Source organism: Corticium candelabrum, chromosome 21 (genome assembly GCF_963422355.1).
Source record: "Corticium candelabrum chromosome 21, ooCorCand1.1, whole genome shotgun sequence".
In the NCBI taxonomy this organism is placed as follows: Eukaryota; Metazoa; Porifera; class Homoscleromorpha; order Homosclerophorida; family Plakinidae; genus Corticium; species Corticium candelabrum.
In genome coordinates, this window is record NC_085105.1 from 4,331,651 (window position 1) to 4,352,830 (window position 21,180).

Below are 21,180 nucleotides of genomic sequence, written 5' to 3' on the forward strand. Positions count from 1 at the left end.
TTGACATTATCTGGTAAGGGGACGTATGGCATTTCGGATAGATTTGGCGAGTGATTGGTGTGTCCACTCACATACTATACGTTGACTTTGCAGTTTTCATAGAATTTTGCATTGATCCTGGAGAGACAAATTGTTTTCATTGGTTTTTGCATTCTTGGTTTTCTCTTGTTTTCGCTGTCCTTTTTGTTAGCTTTGTGACTTTGACAGCAGACAAAGTACATACAGGGTCTGACACTCTACAATTACAGTGGCAATATCAAATTATAGCTGTATATATCAATCACAATACCTAGGTATAGGAATCTAATTCAGTTAGAGTGACACATGTCTGTCTACCAGGGCATGCTACAGAACAACAGCTGGGCTGATTGTATGTTTATATCACAAGTCTTATACAGATAACACAGCAAAGCAGCGTGCGTGAATGTCAGGCATGGTTAGAGCACTATGCGACTTGACAGGATCTACTCAGTTTGCTGGAAGTTGAAGAGACATGTGCCCCGCTTCTCTCCCCTGTTTCTTAGGCCTATGCAGTAAGCGTAGTACACACTAAAATTGTGCTACAACCTTGGGTTGACTTCTTTGACCTCTCTCTTCTGTAGTATGTGCATGTCTTCCTCTCTTCCTTCCTTTTCCACTCAATAAATTCATCACTGCTATTGAATTCCAGTTCACGTATTCCTGAGGATGGTACAAATACATCCGTATGGCATTATCTCTGACATGAATATAGGGTGAAAGTACAACATACCTATGTCCATGTATGGTGTGACACCATGTGTTCTGTTAGACTCTTCACTTGCATAAATTTAAACCACATTCTTCAACCATGCATTTATGCCAAATATCTTTCTCGTAGCCAGCACCATGGTGTTTCCTCCTGTGTGGTTTAGTGTTTGCTGTGTCTTATACTGAGCCCCACAATCAAGGCATTTATTTCTAGCTTCCTTTTGTGTGCTCTCAACAGATGACAATGCACTATTATTGAGCAATAAATCATCCTAAAGACAAGCTACATGTTTACTTACTAAAACTATAACCGCACATTTGTGTGTGGTGCATGCGCTTGCACATAGACATCTAAAGAATTCTGGTATGTTGTTTTCAATGGCTATTATGCAGTTAAAATCTGGGGTTACTAAGTAACATTCTTCCATTACAAAAGACTGTAAGATTGCATTGCTTTTCCACTAACCGCCAACAAGAGTTGCTTGCATGAATTACAGACAGACTGATTAGAAATGATGTGCATACGACCGATTGCTTAGCAATGGTTGTCAATTTGAATTTATTATATTATCATTATTAATTGTATGTTAACATGTATGTATGTACTATGTATGTATGAATGTATGGGTCAGAAGTTTAATGTATGGGATGGGCACAGACGTTTCCCTGAGGCAAGGATTTGCAATGGCCTCTCTCCATGGACTGTCGTTTCTGTTAGAACAAGTACATAGTGACTATTGCTCATTCTAGCAAGTACATATAGTGACTGTTAGTTCTAGAGTTACATCGTAGCAAGTGCATAGTGACTGTTGTACCTAACCTGGGTCTTAGAGGCTCTTGTAAAAATGTATGTGTGTATGTATTAGACATTGCTGGTACAGACTTAAAGGATCAGAGACACCATTGACACAATCAGTTACACCACGTAGGTTTTATAGTGTATTGTAAGTATGTTGTTATTGTAGTCGTACAGACTCCGATATAATACAAAAAAATGTTGTTAGTGCATATAGTACCTGTTATGCATGTATGTATGGCAGTGCTTATAGTACAGTACCTATGTTCTGTATGTACGTTGGTGGACATAGTACACTATGTTATGTATGTATGTATGTATGTATGTATGTATGTATGTATGTACGAAATTTGCATATAGTACCTATGTTATGTATGTATGTATGTATGTTAGTGCATAGTACCTACTAGTAAAGTTAAGTATGTATGTATGTATGTATTTTAGTGCATATAGTACCTATGTTACATGATGAAAGGCAGGGAACTACCATTGCAGCATCCAAAACACCTGTGACATCTGTGGTCGTGTCTTTGGATCATGATCACGTTTTGGGCTATTTTGACAGACAAATCAATTAATTAAGTTAATGAGATTTGTCGAAATCAACAGCTCAGTCCATCGTAGTACCTATGTTAGTAGTTCCTTTTAACTGTACAGTCGTAAGCTAGAACTAGCTATCAGAGTTATGAAGATTCATATGCCTGAGTCAATTAATTAAACAGTGCTATTATTCATAGTAAAATTGATTCTTGTCATCTTCTTCATGATTACTTTTGGTGTTCCACGTACTTTGTAGCTTCAAGGACAGCCTTCTTAATTAAGTAGTAGGTGAGAAACTCAGTGGAACTGTAATGACAAAGCGACAGTGCAGTCGATGCGTGGTCGCAGTCAGAAGTGGACACTTAGAAGGAAGTATCAGCAACCTCGAGACCCAATGCTTGGTAAGAGATGTTATATTTGTGGTGATATTAACCACCTCGAGTCTAGCTGTCCTCATTTTCATGATTGTCATCGATGTTTGAGACCGGGGCATGTTGCCCGAAGCTGTACTGCTGCATCTCCTGCATCAAAGAGACGAGGTCAAATCACTAATTTAGCCACGGCTCTTCACGGTCTAATTATGGTTACCGCTAATATTGACCAGCAACCTCTTCCTTTTTTGGTGGATACAGGAGCAGACATCAGCTTGATACCACTTGATGTTGTTCAGATGAAGCACATGACAGTTAGAAGGGATATTGTTCGCCAACAAATAATGGTTGATGGTACTACCTTACAGTGTGAGGGAACTGCAGTTACGTCGTTTCAGTTGGGTTCTCAAAAGGTATACGTGTCAGTTCATTTTACCTTGTGAAAGGAATCGACTGTGGGGTTTTGGGCACTGATATTCTGTCGACTCTTGAGGTCCAGATAGATGTCGCTAATAGAAAGTTGTTCTTGAAAGGGGAATGACAAAGAAGTTCCAAGTAGTACTAGGACATGCAGCCTTTTGACAGAGGTGCAGTACGTGCAGGTGCACAGGACAACACAGAAGGACAGACACTACAGCTAGGAACCTGGTAGACATCATATGTACCTTTCTGTGCTCTTCTTCGTGCTGTTTCCATTCTGTATCAGATGAAAAAAAGCTAGTGCATTGAGGCCGTTCGCAAAGAACATAAGCCAAACTCATGACAAGGCTAGACTAGAGCTCAAGTTCATCTACAGAATGGAAAACAGACGACATGTAACTGATGTAGACACGTACCAATTTCTGAGTACTGTACACCTTCGTACCGACCTGTTGTTACGGAAATGACTCACAAATGTTCGCGCGTCAACGTGGTAACGCGCGTATGCATTGCACGTGCCCTAGAGGGAGCGCACGCTAGAAGTCCAGGCCACATTTACCGGGCAGCCATTAGTTATCAATACGGCATTGCATATCTTTGACTTGGCATAACATTACTATATTTCTGTTTGACAGATGGAAAGGCAATGTAAACCAAATCAGCCACAGTACAGCTCCGCCTCCTTGTAGACTAACACGTGGCGGATGGTCGCGCAGTTTATTGCAAAGGTGTCCAAGGGTCTTCTCAGTTTCGGCTCTGCCTTCGGAATGGGCAACATTCTCAACGATATTTGTACACCAGTTTCTGATTTCTGGGTAGGTTTCTCCCATTCAGAATCCTGCAACTCTTCGTGACTCGCACGCGTTAGGTCCTAATTGAAATCTACGTTTTAATTTCTGAATTCTTTGTTTGTTACTCAGGGAGAGTCTATTGTCAATGCTTCCAAGCAGCCTGACTTTAGTCCTTGTTTCGAGGAAACAGCACTACTTATTCCACCATTTCTCTTCCTGTTCCTTCTTTGTGTTTGCCACTTTATTTTCGACGGTCGTGCTACGTCGTGTATACGCATTTCAACTTTGCACATATTCCGAACTGTATGGCGTAGTTATCGAAGAATATAGATATCAAGAGTGTATTAATTAATTTAATTAGTGTGTTTTGTTATAGCTTTTGACTTTTGGTGTGGGAATGACTGCCATCATTGATCTATGTGTGGCTTTTTATGATTTATCCACGTTTGGTCAAGGGAATGTAGCAATCTACCAATATATGTCACCTTGTTGCAGGCTACTTGCTTCTGTAAGTCTTTTGTAGGTCAAATGCAGACTATTAGTGCATGTCCTGATCTCTATAGGTGGGCTCGTTTCTTAATTAACTTAATTAACTAATTACAGAGTGGAATTCTAGTAAATTTTCATGGTGGAGCATGGTATTGCAGTGTTTAACACGCTATATTATTTATTCTTTGTTTTAGACTGTCACTTACAAAATCTTAGGAATTAATTGGTTTGAAGTAATGATTATCTGTAGGCAACTGTAAAACGTGTTGTAGGTTACTTAAAATATCTACGACTTTAAGGATTATTTAGTAATGTGTATTGTGTTGTAATGTAGGTCTTCTGTATATGGTATAATTTGTGCATATGTACCCTTTGGGTTCTCTTACTCAGTTGTTAGTAAACCCTAGCGGTGCTTGAGTGATTAGAAGACTTTGGTCTTTCTCCAACAGTAATCTTCAGTTATAGTGATGCATGATGGGACGTTTGTTGTCTTCAAGTTTTCACTTACTTTTGTCTTTGATATTCTCAAGTCTGAAGGTATATGGTTTATATAGTAGCACTTAAACTATGCATTTACACTATTTGGCCTTGTGGAGGTTGACTGTTTACAGAATGTGGTCCAGAAGTAATTTGCATTAATAAAGATTAATCCACTTTTAGGCGAATTGAAATCCTCAGTTTACCTGTCTCTGGAAGAGTTCTTCTCTGGATTGGGTTTATTGTTCAATGCGTTGACAAAGTCTGTTAAGATTATCAAACGGATCTCACAGATCCAGGGGAATAGCATTTTATGTAGTGCCCGGGAAATGCAGTTAAATCATATTGTGTATTTGGTTCTAATGTACGTAATTATTAATTAAGAAATGCATGAGTTTGATCTCAGACTTTGTCACAGTTTTGATGCTTTGTCACATGCTTCTGTCTCTGATGATGCAGGGAAAGAAGCAATTTATGAATGCAAATTGTTTTTCAGAATATTTTAAAGATGTTATTACTGTTGATGTCTGTAATAAACTAATCTAATATTTTGGAAAGTGTTACTAAATGAGCTATTGTGTTGTCTCATGTATTGTTTGTGTGAAAAGATGCATGTTTGGGTTGTGAAGGTTTTGTTTTTTATCTTTTTGTACTTGAATTACAACTGTTAGTTTTCTAAATTTGCCAATATGATGTCATGAGTCATACGTTATTGTTTGGTTATGGCCGGCATATGCTCTATTGATGGGTTTTTGCATAGGTTTTTGCAGTTGTACTTTTACAATGGAATCGAAAGATGGGTATTCGTTCTTCTGGAACACTGACAATTTTCTGGTTATTAATGGTTGTCTACAGCACACTGAAGTTTAGGACATATTTCCTCATTCATGTGTATAACTCGGTATAAACATTGTGTGCAATTCTCTGCTTTGCCACACCTGTTGTGTGTAGTGTCTACTTATTTAGCCGCTTGTAACATATCTGTTTTGGTAAACTTCTCAATCTGTGTTCTATTATGTAGAGTATAGTGGTGGAAAAAAGTTATGTACTTTTTGGCACAGCAACAACAGACATGGCTTTAATTTGGATTTTGCTGTGTTTAACATGCATTCCTGATAAGAAGCCATCCTTCAGTCATATTGGTGATGAAGTTAGTTGTGTTCTTGAATGTAAGCAGTTCTTCTCGATGGTATTCTTGTTTTCTTTTGGTAGAATGTGTCACCTGAGTTTTGGGCTCCCTTTTTGTCTGTAATTACATTTTGGTGGATGAATAGGTGCTTGTGTAGTGTCAGTCATATACTATTGTCACTTTAATTGAACTTATTACAGCATTTACTATACTGGGTACAAGAGGCCACTGACAAATGATGACTTGTGGAGTCTGCCAACAGAAGAAAAAGCCAGTCAAGTGTCAGATAGATTTTTGTCTGAATGGGAAAAGGAGGTAAAGAAGTGTAAGAGGTATCAGCAGAGAACACTAATATTGTGCTGTTTCTATTTGTTGATTGTTTTATTCATTTGTTAATTAATAAGATCAGTTTCTCATAAAGAGACTTCTGTTGAGAGAGATGATATCCAGATGTTGTCTTTGAGTGAAGATACAGACACAGATGATGCCAGTATTGTGCAAGATACTTCCATGCTACTGCCAGAATCTAATAGTAATACCCAGGCAAAAGCTAAGAAGCCATCACTGTTGTTGGCTCTCACTAGAGCATTTGGAAAGGAGATTACTGTTGAGATGATATTGAAGCTTATTCAGGATTTGATCATGTTTGTCGGTCCTCTACTTTTGAAGTAAATAACAATACATCTGTGTCTTATTATCATGATTTGAAATGTAATTTGTTTGTCAAGATTATTGATTGATTTCACTGAGGATTCAACTATTCCAACGTGGCGTGGTTATGTGTATGCCTCTTTGCTGTTTATTGTTGCTGAAGTCCAGTCATTGGATCTGCATCAATACTTTCAACGCTGCAACAAGACAGGATTTCATATTCGTACAGCTGTTATGGATGTGTTATATAGAAAGGTTGGTATTAGTTGTCTGTTTTTGTAATCTAATCGTTTATGTACAAATGCTACCTAGTAGTCTAAACTGCAGTTGGTAGCCAGTTACTGTATTTCCGCGCATTTAGCAGCATGCCGGTTTGAGCCAGAGATTACTAGGGCACCGGTATACCTCGGGGTATATCGGCATGCCGGAGAAAGAGAGGCAATTTGACCAACCTCCCTGTAGACTGGATCCATGCCTATGTCTAGGTTGCATTCGTTCTTAGATATCGATTGAACTAACATACATTAACACTAAGATGCACTTTTCTTATCTAGATGTATATATAATTAACTTTATAATATTTCTCCGTCTTCATCCTCCCGTTTTTCATTGTCTTCCTCCTTTCCTCATATGCCAGCCCATGTGTTGTTCTACTTGTTCAAACTCAACCCTGTATGCACTGACGAGACACCCCACATTCCGTGGCGACTTTTTTTTACACCGAGCTTGTCGTACTTGTGTAGTACCGCTAGCTTTTTATTTTTATTGATTGTCTAAAAGATTTTCTGCAACACTGAAGATCCATTCTCAATACCTTTTGGCTGTTTGACTTCTCTCTCTTTTAGCTGGGCTTTGGGAGAAGCTGCATTTTTAGGTCAACGTTTGCCACCGAATTGAATTACGGCACGTGTGCAGTTGAATTACCACGCCATTACTGGCATTTCCTCGCGCTATACTGGCGTGCCGGTATCGTTACCAGAGTCCAACAAGCATGTTTTTGGTAATCCTCATTTATACCAGCATGCAGCTAAATGCGCGGAAATACAGTAGTTAGATACCTTCAAATATCAAACGTACGGTAAAGGATGACTAGATGGTTGAGAATGGTGACTTTTATTTATCATTGAAAGTTAAGTGAATAGGCATATCCAGTATTAGATTTACAGTCCGCGTCAAAACTAATGGACACAGTTCCGGTTTATTGTACTATTTTTGGAAAGCTTTCTTGTCTTGCTATTTATTAAGAAACCGTGCCAAATTTTTTCAAACATCTGAAAAGCAGTCAAAATCTATTTCATCATCAAATGAGTAACTGTTGTGAAAGACAATGCCACGATATTCTGTTACTATACTGCTCCTGTACTAAGAAGCCATCTATGATCTGCCAACTTTTATGTGTTTTTCGCTCTACTGTTGACTGAACTCTTAAAATACTAGAAAATTGGAGAAGGAATTCAATTCAGAGCTTCCCTTGGAAGACTAAGCAACTGGCTGTAAACCACCGAACAGTTTCAATTAGTGAACATAAGGCAACAAGGAACATCGAAATCAGCAAACAAACTTGCCTATCAGCTGACAGCACAGGAGGGAATTGTTATCAGTTCTGCCACCAGCAGAGGAGAACTTCATGACGCAAAGCTATCACTACACTATGCCTAAAAATTCTGCAGCTAGTCAAGCTAGAAAACAAGGCTCTGGGCGTCACGGTTCTCGTTAGGCCTGCTTACTTGCCAGATCTAGCTCCAATAAAAAATCTCTGGGTGGTCATCAAGCGGCACACGTTGAGCTTCGTAAGCCTCAAAATGATGAACTTGAAGAATCAATCCAGGCAGAGTAGCACTTGCTTACGCCTTGTGATCTGTTGCCATACATCGAACGCACATCTAGCCGATTGCCCGAACGCTAGTGAGGGAAATGCTATTAAAAATGAAAAGAGGACACAAGCTACTGGTGCACACTTGTGTGTTTTCAAAAGTCTAGCAAACCTACGAACTACACAATTGTTATCTTCTATCTAGAAAACGTATGTGACTTGAAAACGGATGCGTTTCTGCTCATTCATTCAAGCACCCAAGTGTGTCAATAGTTTCGATGCACTGCACCTTTGTTTCGTGTTAGCATGTTAGGTTAAGTTGACGTTGTAAGATACAAATGATGTCAATCAGACTTTCTTCAAAGATGTAAAGTAGCAGAAGATAACTTCAATAGAAAATGACTTGTCACAGTTGTGTGAGCCAGCAGTCCGTCAATTAATGAGGAGCATGAATACTTATGCTCATACATATGTACATGTATATGCTCACAGTCTGTAATACATCAATGCAGCTACATTTTGGCAAGCACTTGTGGCAAGTTAGGGAATTAACCATTTATCTAAACTGGAAATGATTGTTGCATTAATTCAGAGACATAGCCATCAGTCCAGTTGGTCCGGTTTTAACTGGACCACTTTTCTATATTTGTACTTTCACCAATATACCATTTCTGAGAACTTTCAGAATAGGGTATAGCTGATTAAATAAATTCTATTTAAGGACTGTAGACAGTCTTGCATCAATTGCTTGCAGTTCTGCAAATCAGAACGTATACCGCTCGCAGACTTGTTCATTTCGGTTCTAGAAATAGCAGATAAGAAGTTGAACCAGATGGTGTTGCTTCTGTCACTTACATCATTGCCCCATGAACTTTTGTTTTGTAGCTCAGAGAACATTCAGGGAGTATTAACCCTGTACATGTGCTTCATGTACTCTGCACAGACCCAATGATCTCATACCTGGCCGTTTCTCCACTACAACGTCGACAACGCTCAAGACATTCTCTTTTGTCATCGCATTGTCACTGCTGTCAAGCTTTAGACAGAATCAAGTTCAGCAATCATGCTTCAAATGCATTCATAAAACTTCTAGCATTCTGCATGACTTCGTCTTGAACGAGTGACTTGACCGTAGTCTGAGCATCTTGCTCTCCATAAATGTAAAAAATTTAATTCTTACAGTTATAGGGATCCTGGATAGAGCGTTTCACGAAAGTTTACTTTTTCTTAATTTTATTGTAGTAACCTATAAAGTTTACTAAAAAGTCGAGTTTGAGAAACAGAATACTTAGGCAATGCTGAAGTATCTTATGATTTGGACTGCCACCAAGATATGACCGACAGACTTGATTTAAAGTCTATTGCAAAAACTATACATAACCAAAACATGAAGCAAGTAAGAAGGATGACATTGCTACCATTTCACCCTTTACTAGATAGCAGGTCCAATTTTTGTATCAATATTTTGAAGAAAGCAGATTATGTAACATGAGAAGAAACTTGTCTTACGTGTCTGCTTGTGCATGCACGTCTACAAATTTGTAATTGGACCACTTCCAAACTGCCAGCTACGGCCCTGTAATTGCTAGTGTGGTATTTTGAATTGTAATACTTAACTTTGTAACTTTGAGCAAAGCTGTTTTGTTTGTTAATTAAGTTTGTTTCAAATGTGTTGTACTAATTTCTAGTTTTATGTGTTCTTGCACTGCATAATATGTTGTAAGAATAGTACTTGTTTACATTATGAGCTACTAGGAATGTGGTGTAATTGAAGGCCATGAGCATATCTAGTTATATATTTTTGCTTTTTGGACTTTATATTTGACTGTTCGTTTACTGGCATGCTACTGTTCTATTATTTGTAGAAGAAGAAATTGATTAAAGTATTGTGTTGTTTTCAGACATATGCAGCACAGATATATTTGTCTGTCTGTTTCTTTTGCTCAGTATGTTCTCGTTTATTTTGTGTTTTGTATTGTCACATGCACTGGTTTGCTTTGCACGTCTGCAAGGTTGTGACTTTGTTCTTTAGTCTTTGAAGTTGAATAACAATGCTCGAAGGAAGACAACTGTGGGAGAAATTGTGAATCTTATGTCTGTAGATGCTCAACGATTTTTTGATTTGATGCTTTATGGCCATATGATTTGGTCAGCTCCAGTACAAATAATTTTGGCAACTGTTTTCCTATGGCAAGTTCTCGGTCCATCAGTATTGGCAGGCATTGCAGTGGTGATTCTTATTATACCAATCAGCAGTGCAATAGCAGCTGCAATGCGGAAAATGCAGGTACAATGTCAATCTAGTGTTAATGAATATAATTTGCAAGGAATGTCATAACTTTAACTGTCTTGCTCTCATACTCTTTTATATTGTGCACTCAACCATTTTGACTTTTTTTGGGAAAGGTAAAATTTGGTGCATGCTAGGAGACAAAGAAGTTGCATAACATGAGTCATTGCAGTGTTTTTGTTAGCATTTCTTAACTCACTGACACTGATTTGGAAGCTAGAAAAACTGTATTTCTGATTTTAAAACTCTCTACTGTACTTCTATTGTAGGTGATGGTAAAAGAGGTAATGTATAATTAACAAGTAAAGACAGAAGAAGAGGTGCTGATGTTTGTGAACTAACAGCTACAGTAGTTGCTGGGCATCGCACTCTGGTCAAATCTATTAATAATGTTTCTATTTAATTTGTTTCTCGCAATGCATGGATTTTGAAAACACTTGTTCATAGGTAGTATTTAATTAAAGAATGAAAAATTATTGCATTTGGGAATCAATTTGCAGTGCTGCAAACCAGTCATTTCATTTGCCAAAGTAGCAATTTGTATGATACAACTAAGCTTGTTTACATAGTTGAAAGCGACAGTCATTTGTTTTTGTGCTATTGACAGGTCAAACAGATGGAGTTGAAGGATAAGAGAATCAAGGTTTTGAATGAAATTTTTAGTGGCATCAAGGTATGGTTTACTGAGTTAGCAGCATATTGTTTTCACTATGATTTATACTGTTGTCAAGGTGATTAAGTTGTATGCATGGGAAAAGTCATTTTTGTCTGTTATAACCAACATTAGACATCAAGAACTGCATTACTTAAGGAAAGCTGCTTATTTAACTGTTATCTCTATGGTCACCTCAATGTCTTCACCATTTCTGGTACTGATGTTGCTTGTTGTATTATGGCTTCTTTTTATAAGTTTTGCTTAGGTTTCAGTTGCTGCATTTGCTACATATTCTTTGTCTGGTAATGATCTAACTCCACAGAAAGCATTTGTTGCTTTGTCACTTTTCAATATTCTACGATTCCCACTGTCTATGTTGCCTACCGTTCTCTCTCGATTGGTTCAGACTTATGTCTCTTTAAGACGAGTGACAAACTTTCTTCAGTGTGATGAACTGGATACGAGTACTGTAAGGAGAATGGAAATACCAGACACCGAGGCTTCAGTCGATAGTATTGCTGTAGTTGTGAGCAATGGAACGTTTAGATGGGAGAAGGGTCGACAAATCATTCTAGAGAGGTATGTGTTGATGAGATTGCTTGAAAGTAGAATGATTTCTGTAGTCATGGTATTTAATTGATAAATGAAAATGGCTGCAAGTTAATTATAACCTGAGGATTGTTTTTGCAGAGTATTTGTACAGTTTTTTCTATTTAACCGTAAGAGAACATTATTTTGGCAGTTTGTATAAGACTATCAGTATCATCAATGTTTTACAACAATGTTAATTATTTCACGTCAGGCTTTACTGTGCTTACTTGGTAGTAGCTTGTTTGTGATTGATTGCAATTTATGTGGCAATGTGTTTATTGTATAATACTGCAATTAATTGTGCTATATAATTGTGTTTGTTGGTTTAGCATTAATTTAAGGATCAAAAAGGGTTCATTAGTAAGTATTGTTGGTATTGTTGGATCTGGAAAGTCGAGCATACTCTCTGCAATTTTGGGTGAGATGGAAGCTGATTGTGGTCGAGTAATACTTCAGGTAGGCAAGGGATTTGTTGAATGGATGATGATTGATTTGACAGAAAACCTTGGTTCAGGGGTGTGTTGCTTATGTCAGTCAAGTAGCATGGATCCAAAATGCAACAGTCCAGGACAATGTCCTTTTTGGCAACGAATTAAACCAGGAGTGGTATGAGCAGGTTCTAGAGGCGTGTGCTTTGAATCCAGATTTAGAATTATTGCCAGCTGGAGACATGACAGAAATAGGGGAAAAGGTGCTGAGGCTCGATCTTCTACATGTACATGTACTTTATTTTAATGAAAATTTGACAGCATCGTACATATTTTCAGGGTATAAATCTAAGTGGAGGTCAAAAGCAGCGTGTTGCATTGGCTCGTGCTGTCTACAGTTACGCTGATATATATCTACTAGATGATCCACTGAGTGCAGTTGATGCACATGTTGGAGAACACATATTCAATAAAGTCATTGGACCAACAGGCATTTTAAGGAACAAAGTAAGCAAAGACTCTAGTGTTAGTAATTGCAGTGATTGTATATTGTATTGTATGTATGACCAGGCTAGAATTTTGGTCACACATGGTGTGTCATTTCTTCCTCAGGTTGACCAGATTTTGGTTATGACGAATGGTTATATATCTGAAGTAACTTGAATTATAAACGAGTAATAAATATCAACTAAGATTTTATTTGTTTATTACAGACTGGTACTTACAATGAGCTTCTGCAGCAAGATGGTGCATTTGCTGATTTTCTGAAAACTCACACAGGAGTTGGGAGCAACAACAATAAGCTACAAGGTTTGTGACATTTTCTGTGTTTGTTGAATAAGAGATTTCATTGAAGTTTTAGAGAGTATTGAGAAAGAGAAATGTAATGAAAGCAAATCATATCAGAAGAATGTTGTTAAGCAGATCAATGATGATGACTGGCAAGATGAGAGAAAGAAGAATACTTCAACTACTTGTAAGGAGAAGACTGCTAGCAGAAGAGGATCTAGGATTATTCGTGAAGAAGAGACAGAGACAGGAATGGTTTGTTTAACAATATTCCTTGTCATTTTAAGTGCATAACATCGTTTTGTTTAGGTAAAACTAGGTGTTTATGCTGTATATGCCAAGTCCATTGGTGTGATTGTTTCCATCTGCATTGTTTTGGGTCATGTTGGGGTGTATGGCTTTAGTGTTGGTGCCAGCATATGGCTGTCAGATTGGAGTGATGCTGAAGCCGCAGCTCTTAAACAGAATCACTCGTTGTTGTAAGATCATAGAATGTACTTTCATTTAAATGTTAGTTGTTGTTTTGTTTACTACTGCTGTCTTTTTGCCTGTTGATGTGTGCCAATCTCCGTCGTTTTCTTACATTTATTGTTTTGCTGTAGTGCTAATTCTGTTTAACTTGCTTTATGTGGTGTGCTCTTTGGTTTAGTTTTAATTTATTTAGTTGAATTGGGTTTTGAAGAAGTTCTAGTTGACAATGAAATTATGAAGATTATAATTGTCATAAGGGAGTTTATTTATATCTGATTGCTTTCATTTTATGTTCTTAAATGCCTGATGAAGCAGTGCAAGAATTAGACCACTCCAAGAAATATATTAGTTTTTACTCACTGCCCTGCTGCATGCTTTTTTGTCTCAGATCAAGAAAAGTTATTATTATGCATGTGAACTGCAATCACTGTGTAGTACAATCACTGGGTGGTTACTAGTCTATCTTATGTGGTTAGAGTGCTGCAAGACCAAAGAAGAGTGAAGAAGTATGGAAAAGAGTAAATACTTTACTTTATCATTGCCCTCCTTGTTGTGTTGGTTAACTTTGGTACAGAGATGGAAACAATGAGGTCAAATTAATCATCTTTAAGATGATTACAAAGATGGAAACAATGAAGATGATTTGACTTCACTGCTTCCATCCCTGTACCAGAAGATGAACAAACATACGAGTAGTAGATTTGAAAATAGACCTAAAATGCTGCATATTTTGTCTTCAGAGTTAATAGTACTTAATACCAATGAAATTTGTTAAATGGGCATAGCATAAAGATAATAATAACAATAACTACCCACCCGCATCAAATTTAGAGAACTGTGGACCAGAAACTAATAGATTTTTTGGAGTGGCGTTATGTTGGTTCTCTTTCCTTTATGAGGAAGTTGTTTTGCTTTGCAATCTGCTATTTGTTATGAGCAACATCAGTTTAATTCTTATCTTGAATAAGTGCATGCAAATCTTGTTGTTTCTTGATGTTTGTAGCAGCTTAATTAGTTTAGCCAAGAAGATGTGAATTTGATGAGGTGCTAGAACAGTGAGGAGGGAGAGATTGGTTCATCTACTACATTAAGACTAAATAGTGTGGCTATGTCTTTCTACTATTGGAAGACTATATAATGGGCTTTTAAGGAGCAAAATGGTAGTCACTGTATACTGTATTTCTTATTTGACTACATACTACTTACAATATCCTTTAGAAAGAAATATAGTTTAATTAATGACTGAACATTGCAATGTACATGTTAGTTTAGTCTGCAGTAGTTGTGACTGGCACATGCAGCTGTAATGCAATTGTGTTTTTTTGCATCACTGTCACATGTGGAAAGTAGTACAGTTGTTTTAATTTAAGTTAAAGAGCATAATGCTAGATAAAAAATTGAATCAGGTACTACAAGCATTTGAAGCAAAGGCATAGTATACCTGCAGCTCGGATGCCTCATAACATGCGCAACTACTTTGTAGAATAGTGCGACACTTCTCAAATATTTATTGTTGCTATGTTTGTGCTGTTTTTGGAACCTTTTATGTTGCTCAATGTTAGCGATTCCACAAGTAAGTATGAAGATTTGTTCTCTGCGTGATAAAATTGATGTTTGTGTAGGCATAGTACATCTTTTTATCTTGGAATCTACTCTTCCTTCTGTGTTGGTCTAAGCATCATGATGTTTGTCTCTGTATTGGCTGTGGCTTATGGTACCTTGAATGCCGCAAGGCTGCTTCACAAGCATTTGCTGAAGCAAGTTCTTCGATGTCCGATGTCATTTTTTGACACAACACCAATTGGTCGAATTGTTAATCGTTTCTCAAAGGATATGTATATTATTGATGAAAGGATTCCTGAGTCAACAAGAGGGTTTCTATATGTGTTTTTTGGTATTGTCAGCACAATTGTTGTTGTCAGCTACTCAACTCCCATCTTTTTGTCAACAGTCATACCAATTGGAGTATTGTTCATTGTTACACAGGTATGTTCTCAGGTTTATCTCAGGTCTTTAGTTTTATTAGTCTCTCTATGAAAGTCTCACTTGGTTATTGTAATTAGATTGTGTGTTACTTAAACTGACAGATTCATTGAACAACTAACTCATTGTTTAGTTCTTCTCAATTATTTGAGAGCACTTACGCTTGTTAGCAGTATATAGTCCACAGTGGTAGATTAAGCATTTAAAAAAAATTAGAACGCCTCTTACTTTCATTTGTTGCATGTTTGGTTGTTTATTCCGCCGTTGCTAGGATTCTTTTTCTCGTTATATTACACTCCTACCATAGCAACCCAACCGCATGTTGTATTTACCGTTTATTGACCGGTCAATATCTGTATACTGCTTACTGACATAAAACACAACTAACTTAACGAAAAAATAGCAAAAACGAAAACCAACTAGCAATCAATACATGGGCATACCTATTTTAGATTGCAAGCTTATTGTTTACCAATAATAATGTACACAGTACTACAGTTTGTAAAGATGCAGTCAGAAATGACAAATGGCGCCGGATTCTCTCTTCCCGTTTCAGACGGCTGTTCAGCCTGGACTACTTTGAGCTCATCTGCCTGTTCCGTTGTCTCTCGGGATTCCTTGACTTTTGCGTCAGTGTAATCTGTGTGTGCATGGCCATTATCCAAAACTTTGCACGCTGCCATTTGCTGCAATTCAGATGGCTCTTGGTATTGTCTCAGTGCTTGCAGGGTTTTGTGGCCTGTTCTGCCTTGAATGACATGTTCAGGAACTCCCGCTTGAAACAGCCTTGTCCCACTAGCGTGGTTGGTTCAAACTGGAAAACCAGCTTCAGCTGTCATCACTTTCATCATTGTAGCCAAAGTGTTATGACCGATTACTTGCTTTGAACACCAAGGACCAAATGAAGGTGTAGATAACAAATGTTTATAATAGAAGGCTTCTCGAGAAAATCCTGCTGGCAACTTAGATGTAGAGATCCAAAATTTTTACGTGGTAACGGTCACCAGCTTTTCATTAGCGCATCTGATAAACCACAAACCACGAAATGCTATTACCTTACAGAGTCACGTTGGAGCTTGACTATAATTTACCTTGTGACTTTTTTGTTTGGATGCCGTAAATCACTTTGTCCACCACTATGATTTTTGGATCCTGCTCAACGTAAATGGAGCAGACTTTTTGACAATCCGTCTGTGGTTTGGCTGCATAGAAAGTCTGTCTGTCGGTACCTTCAAATATTCACATCACCCAACTGTTGCAGGCAGTGTGTTCTTGCAAATCGTATCCTTGCTGTACTCCTGTGCTTTGTCTGTATTCTCTTTTCAGCAAATCTGCTGTCAAGCTGGCTAGTAGTAGTGGTAAGCTTTTTGGAACCAATTCGTTTCATCTTTGTTGGCGGCTGAAAGTCGTCGTCCTGGTCATTATTATGGTCTTCTTTCTGATCCGACATCATGCTGGCAAAACACGTGGATACTGTACTGTACTAATACTTTTGAGCACGTGGCCTTATGGGACTGAAGTGCAAATCAAGAACACTTCACAGCTGTCAAAATGTGGTTGTTCGACATAAAACTTTAGCAGTCATTGCAATACACAACCACTCTAATTCAACTTGAATAATCTATGAACTCTAATTACAGTAGGATGTTAAACATGCAACAAATAGGTTAATGCATGGTAGGGTCGACGATATCTAGTGTATTGACCTCGGTCTTTTCGGGGCTTTCTCCTCGATAATTAGCCTCGGCTAAGTATCTCGGGAAGCCCCTCAAGACCTCAATCAATAAACTGGATATTGTCTCCCTGCCATGCATGAACATATATTTAATGCTGACAAATATTTTTACCAGCTTGGAAATGTTGCATTACTATCTTTACCATGATTGTTCTTAGTCTATCTCATTTATGTAGACAAATCTTGTCAATATATTGCTAACTAAACAGCAGCTGATACTATTTTGCTGTGTGTGTGTGTGTGTGTGTGTGTGTGTGTGTGTGTGTGTGTGTGTGTGTGTGTGTGTGTGTGTGTGTGTGTGTGTGTGTGTGTGTGTGTGTGTGTGTGTGTGTATGTGCGTGTTAGGGAAACACTTATTTGGCACAACTATTGCATCACCTGTGATAGGCTAGTGCATGCTGCTTGCACTACAGAGGCAAATTTGTTGTATTTTTAGGTGTTCATGATGTTTAATATGAAACTGTTATGGAAAACGTGTTGTTGTATTGAAAATTTTGTATTTGATAATGTAATTTTGCAGGTTATCACAGGGACTATTTCTTATTGGTTCTGTTGTAGCAGCTCAATTAATGTAAGGTAGAACTGATCGACGGCTATCCTAAAAGCAAGAATATATACATAGTGTAGAAACTGGTCTATTTTTACTACCTATACTCAAGGTGACTTATGCTTTACAACTTGACTGACACCTGAGATCTTGTTTAATATATTGCTGTTAATTTACACTCATGAAGCTTTTGTCGTTTCAGTGGCCAGCATTTTACTAATGTAGATTTTGCAATTTGTAATGGAGTTTTTTAGTGCCACAATATCTAATTGTAAAGGATGACGTACTTATTACAAAACAATGGTTACCTGAACCTGCCGACTTTCTAGTTCTTATTTTCTTGTTTAGGTCAAATTTTGATGATAGAATTATGATCACCTTACTGAATTGACTTTTAGTTTATGCAGATGAATAATGAGTTATGACAATTGCAGCTGTTCACAGAGAAAACGAAGCCGAACGCTGACTGCTACAATTTTGTGGGTGTTGTTTTGTTAGTTTTTATGACCTCATAGTCATCTTGCAGCAGTATAAAGCTCTGTTGCAATAATTATTATTAAATGAAATTATAATTGTGTTTGTCAAATTTCATGCACTCTGCATAGTTTGGACTTTTGAAGTATCAGCATTGCAAGCACGCAATTCTAACTGTTGTTCAACTTCACACTGTAGGTTTTCTTATGGAAATACCTTTATTTATGTGAAACTGAACAACAGTTCCACAGTCTAAGAAAGATTATTATTACTGACATGTACGCTGTAGTTGGATAAAATCTATAAATAGGTCTACTTAACACTAATTTTCTCTCTAGGGTTACTTTAGTCATGTTGTTAGGGGGAAAATGCTACTTTTGAATAGAGGACTGGTCCAGGTGACTTGCATTTTATGGCTAATCAGTCAAATTGTAGTAGCTAGGCCATATGTGGTCAACCTGTAGCTACAGAGTACTTGTGCAATTCTGTGAAGCGTAAAAGACGTCTTGACATTTCTTTGTAAGAAGGTGATGAATGTATAAGTTGCTTAATCTCACTTCTTTACAGAGATTCTATGTTGCGACGTCACGGCAGCTTATGCGTCTTGAGTCAATAACTCGGTCTCCAATATTTTCACATTTTCAAGAGACGTTAAATGGTACCAGCACTATAAGGGCATTTGGTCAAGAGCAACGATTTATCAATGACAGCCAGCATCACATGGATCAAAATATGAAGGCATACTACCCATATGTCACTAGCTATAGGTAAACACTGTGCATTGTATTGCTCAATTAAAACTGTTGAGTACTATTAAATATGTTTGATGCAGATGGCTTGCAATTCGACTGGAATTTATTGGCAATACTATTGTCTTCTTTACTGCTTTGTTTGCTGTGATTGAAAGAGGGAGTCTTAGTGCTGGCATTGTAGGCCTGTCAATTTCATATTCACTTCGTGTGAGTATCGTAATGTTGACTTGTGTTACTCTTAATATTGCTTAGGCAATTGGTTTATAGACTACGCAGATGCTTACATGGTTGGTGAGAATGATGGGTGAAATGGAAACAAGAATTGTTTCTGTTGAAAGAGTGAAGGAGTATTCTGAAGTTGCAACTGAGGTATGGGTTGTTGCTATTCTAATTTACTAACAATATATTTGTGTTGCTTAATGACAGGCTCCATCAAGAGTTGAAAACAACAGTCTGCTGCATGACTGGCCAACTGCAGGCCGTATCTGCTTCAATTCATACAGTGTTCGTTATCGTGAGGGTCTTGATGTTGTTTTGAATGATATCAACTGTTGTATTGAAGGATGTGAAAAGGTTTTGGATTGTTGTCGTTTTAGACAAATCCTAGTTTGATTGTGGTGTTGTATGTAGATTGGAATTGTTGGAAGGACGGGTGCTGGTAAGTCATCTTTGACTATGGCACTGTTCCGTATCTTAGAAGCTGCTGGTGGATCAATTACAATTGATGGTGTTGATATTGCTACTATTGGGTTGGAGGACTTGCGCTCCAGGATTACTGTAATACCACAGGCAAGATGATATGCTCTCTCCGCTAATGTACCACTGTAATGTAATGTAATTTAATGTACACACTCTGGCTCATCGTGTTGACATGACATGCTAGTAGAATATTTCTTTGTATGAATCTACTATTCTAGTGAACAACCACTAATTGTTAAAAAATACTATTTGGGTGCTGTATATATAGAGCTTTGCAGTTTATTGGCATTAATGTCATGAGTCTGATGATTGGTTTTTGGTATTGTAGGATCCTGTTCTTTTCTCTGGAACACTAAGGTACAATGTGGATCCTTTTGGTCAAGCTACTGATGCAGAGATTTGGTCTTGTCTGGCTCGTGCTCACTTACGTGACTTTGTCGAGAGTCTTGGTGATGGTCTCTCTTCAGAGGTAGCTGAAGGAGGAGACAACTTGAGGTATCGTACATGTGCTCAGTTCCAAGCACGATAACAAGCTTCATAAGTACTAAACAATGTTTTGTTGATCATAGTGTTGGACAGCGCCAGTTAGTGTGCCTGGCCCGTGCCTTGTTGAGAAAGTCTAAAATTCTTGTCTTAGACGAAGCAACTGCTGCTGTTGATCTAGAAACAGACAGTCTCATTCAACAGACAATACGAGAAGCTTTTGCGGACTGCACAGTGCTAACTATAGCCCATCGTCTGAATACTATTATGGACAGCGATCGGTGAGGGTCTACTTACAACATTGAATAAGGTATATCATAATATGCTGAGAATTGTCTTTTTGCAGAGTGATTGTTCTTGATAATGGACAAATCGTAGAATTTGACTCACCGGCTGTGTTGCTCTCATTAGGAGGTGCTTTTCAGTCCATGGCAGCAAGTGCTGGTATACTTTGATGCTACTGCTATTTCTAGATTATTATTAATGCAGTATTATAATTCTTACAAACTGGGTGATTATTTAATTGAGAAGTCAAGAAACCAATCTCAAGACCCAATATTAGCAGATTTACAACAGTCTGGAAAGGATTTGATATGATCCAACAATTTATTGAGCTTCGACAGTTCCTCTATGTATGCCAGACACAGTGCCAAGTGCAGAATGCTGACGCCAGTAAGAAGAGATAAGTTGTTCTTGTTAGTGGAAAAAATTGAATTGGTTGGCTTCCCTCTCCTAGCAGGTTATTAATGACTTTCACAAGCTTGGCAGATTTAGAATTTTCTGCTTGCTAATAGAACACCAACATACAGATGACTTCCAGTGGATAATGATTAATCAGTATGTGGCTAATTGTGTTGATCTGCATTAGTCCCTTGGCAGCAGAGCATTGCCAGATTCTGACTTTTGGACTGCAATTACCTAGGTAAATAACAATCCAATCCAAAACATGATGTTACAGTGAATATTTCTCTCTTGTTTCTATAGGTTTTCTTAGTTTTCTCTATTGTTTCTGTAAGAGTAATTTTTTTTCTTGATGTCTTCAATTATTGTCATGACCTTCAGTACGGAGGATTAGTG

The 21,180-nt window shown here is 37.8% G+C and overlaps 1 protein-coding gene across 2 annotated transcripts; it reads left to right on the forward strand.

Annotated features, from left to right (window-relative positions):
• Positions 1-3,444: 3,444 nt before the first annotated feature.
• On the forward strand, positions 3,445-20,646 carry LOC134196718 (ATP-binding cassette sub-family C member 3-like). 2 transcript variants are annotated; one of them, XM_062665935.1, is made up of 29 exons: positions 3,445-3,671; positions 3,777-3,950; positions 4,024-4,155; positions 5,374-5,514; positions 5,635-5,763; positions 5,826-5,887; positions 5,943-6,074; positions 6,147-6,410; positions 6,471-6,648; positions 10,239-10,493; positions 11,104-11,169; positions 11,228-11,365; positions 11,417-11,730; positions 12,072-12,198; positions 12,257-12,433; positions 12,510-12,677; positions 12,741-12,824; positions 12,884-12,980; positions 13,033-13,214; positions 13,269-13,438; positions 15,053-15,416; positions 18,737-18,936; positions 19,002-19,128; positions 19,189-19,290; positions 19,348-19,494; positions 19,552-19,710; positions 19,949-20,115; positions 20,190-20,384; positions 20,450-20,646. In XM_062665935.1, the coding sequence occupies exons 1-29, from the start codon at positions 3,561-3,563 to the stop codon at positions 20,556-20,558; spliced, it is 4,671 nt and encodes a 1,556-aa protein (XP_062521919.1). In that variant the 5' UTR covers positions 3,445-3,560; the 3' UTR covers positions 20,559-20,646. The 2 variants fall into 2 exon arrangements, with proteins under 2 accessions (XP_062521919.1, XP_062521920.1); XM_062665936.1 differs by lacking the exons at positions 3,445-3,671; positions 3,777-3,950; positions 4,024-4,155; ... (1 more) ...; positions 5,635-5,763; positions 5,826-5,887 and having other exon boundaries at positions 5,950-6,074; positions 6,152-6,410.
• The last annotated feature ends 534 nt before the right edge of the window (positions 20,647-21,180 follow it).

Coding starts and splice junctions, on each gene's coding strand:
- LOC134196718 (XM_062665935.1), top strand. CDS start 3,561: ATGGTCGCGCAGTTTATTGCAAAGGTGTCCAAGGGTCTTCTCAGTTTC. Junction 15,417..18,736: donor TATTGTTCATTGTTACACAG/GTATGTTCTCAG, acceptor ACTTCTTTACAG/AGATTCTATGTTGCGACGTC. Junction 20,385..20,449: donor ACTATTATGGACAGCGATCG/GTGAGGGTCTAC, acceptor GTCTTTTTGCAG/AGTGATTGTTCTTGATAATG.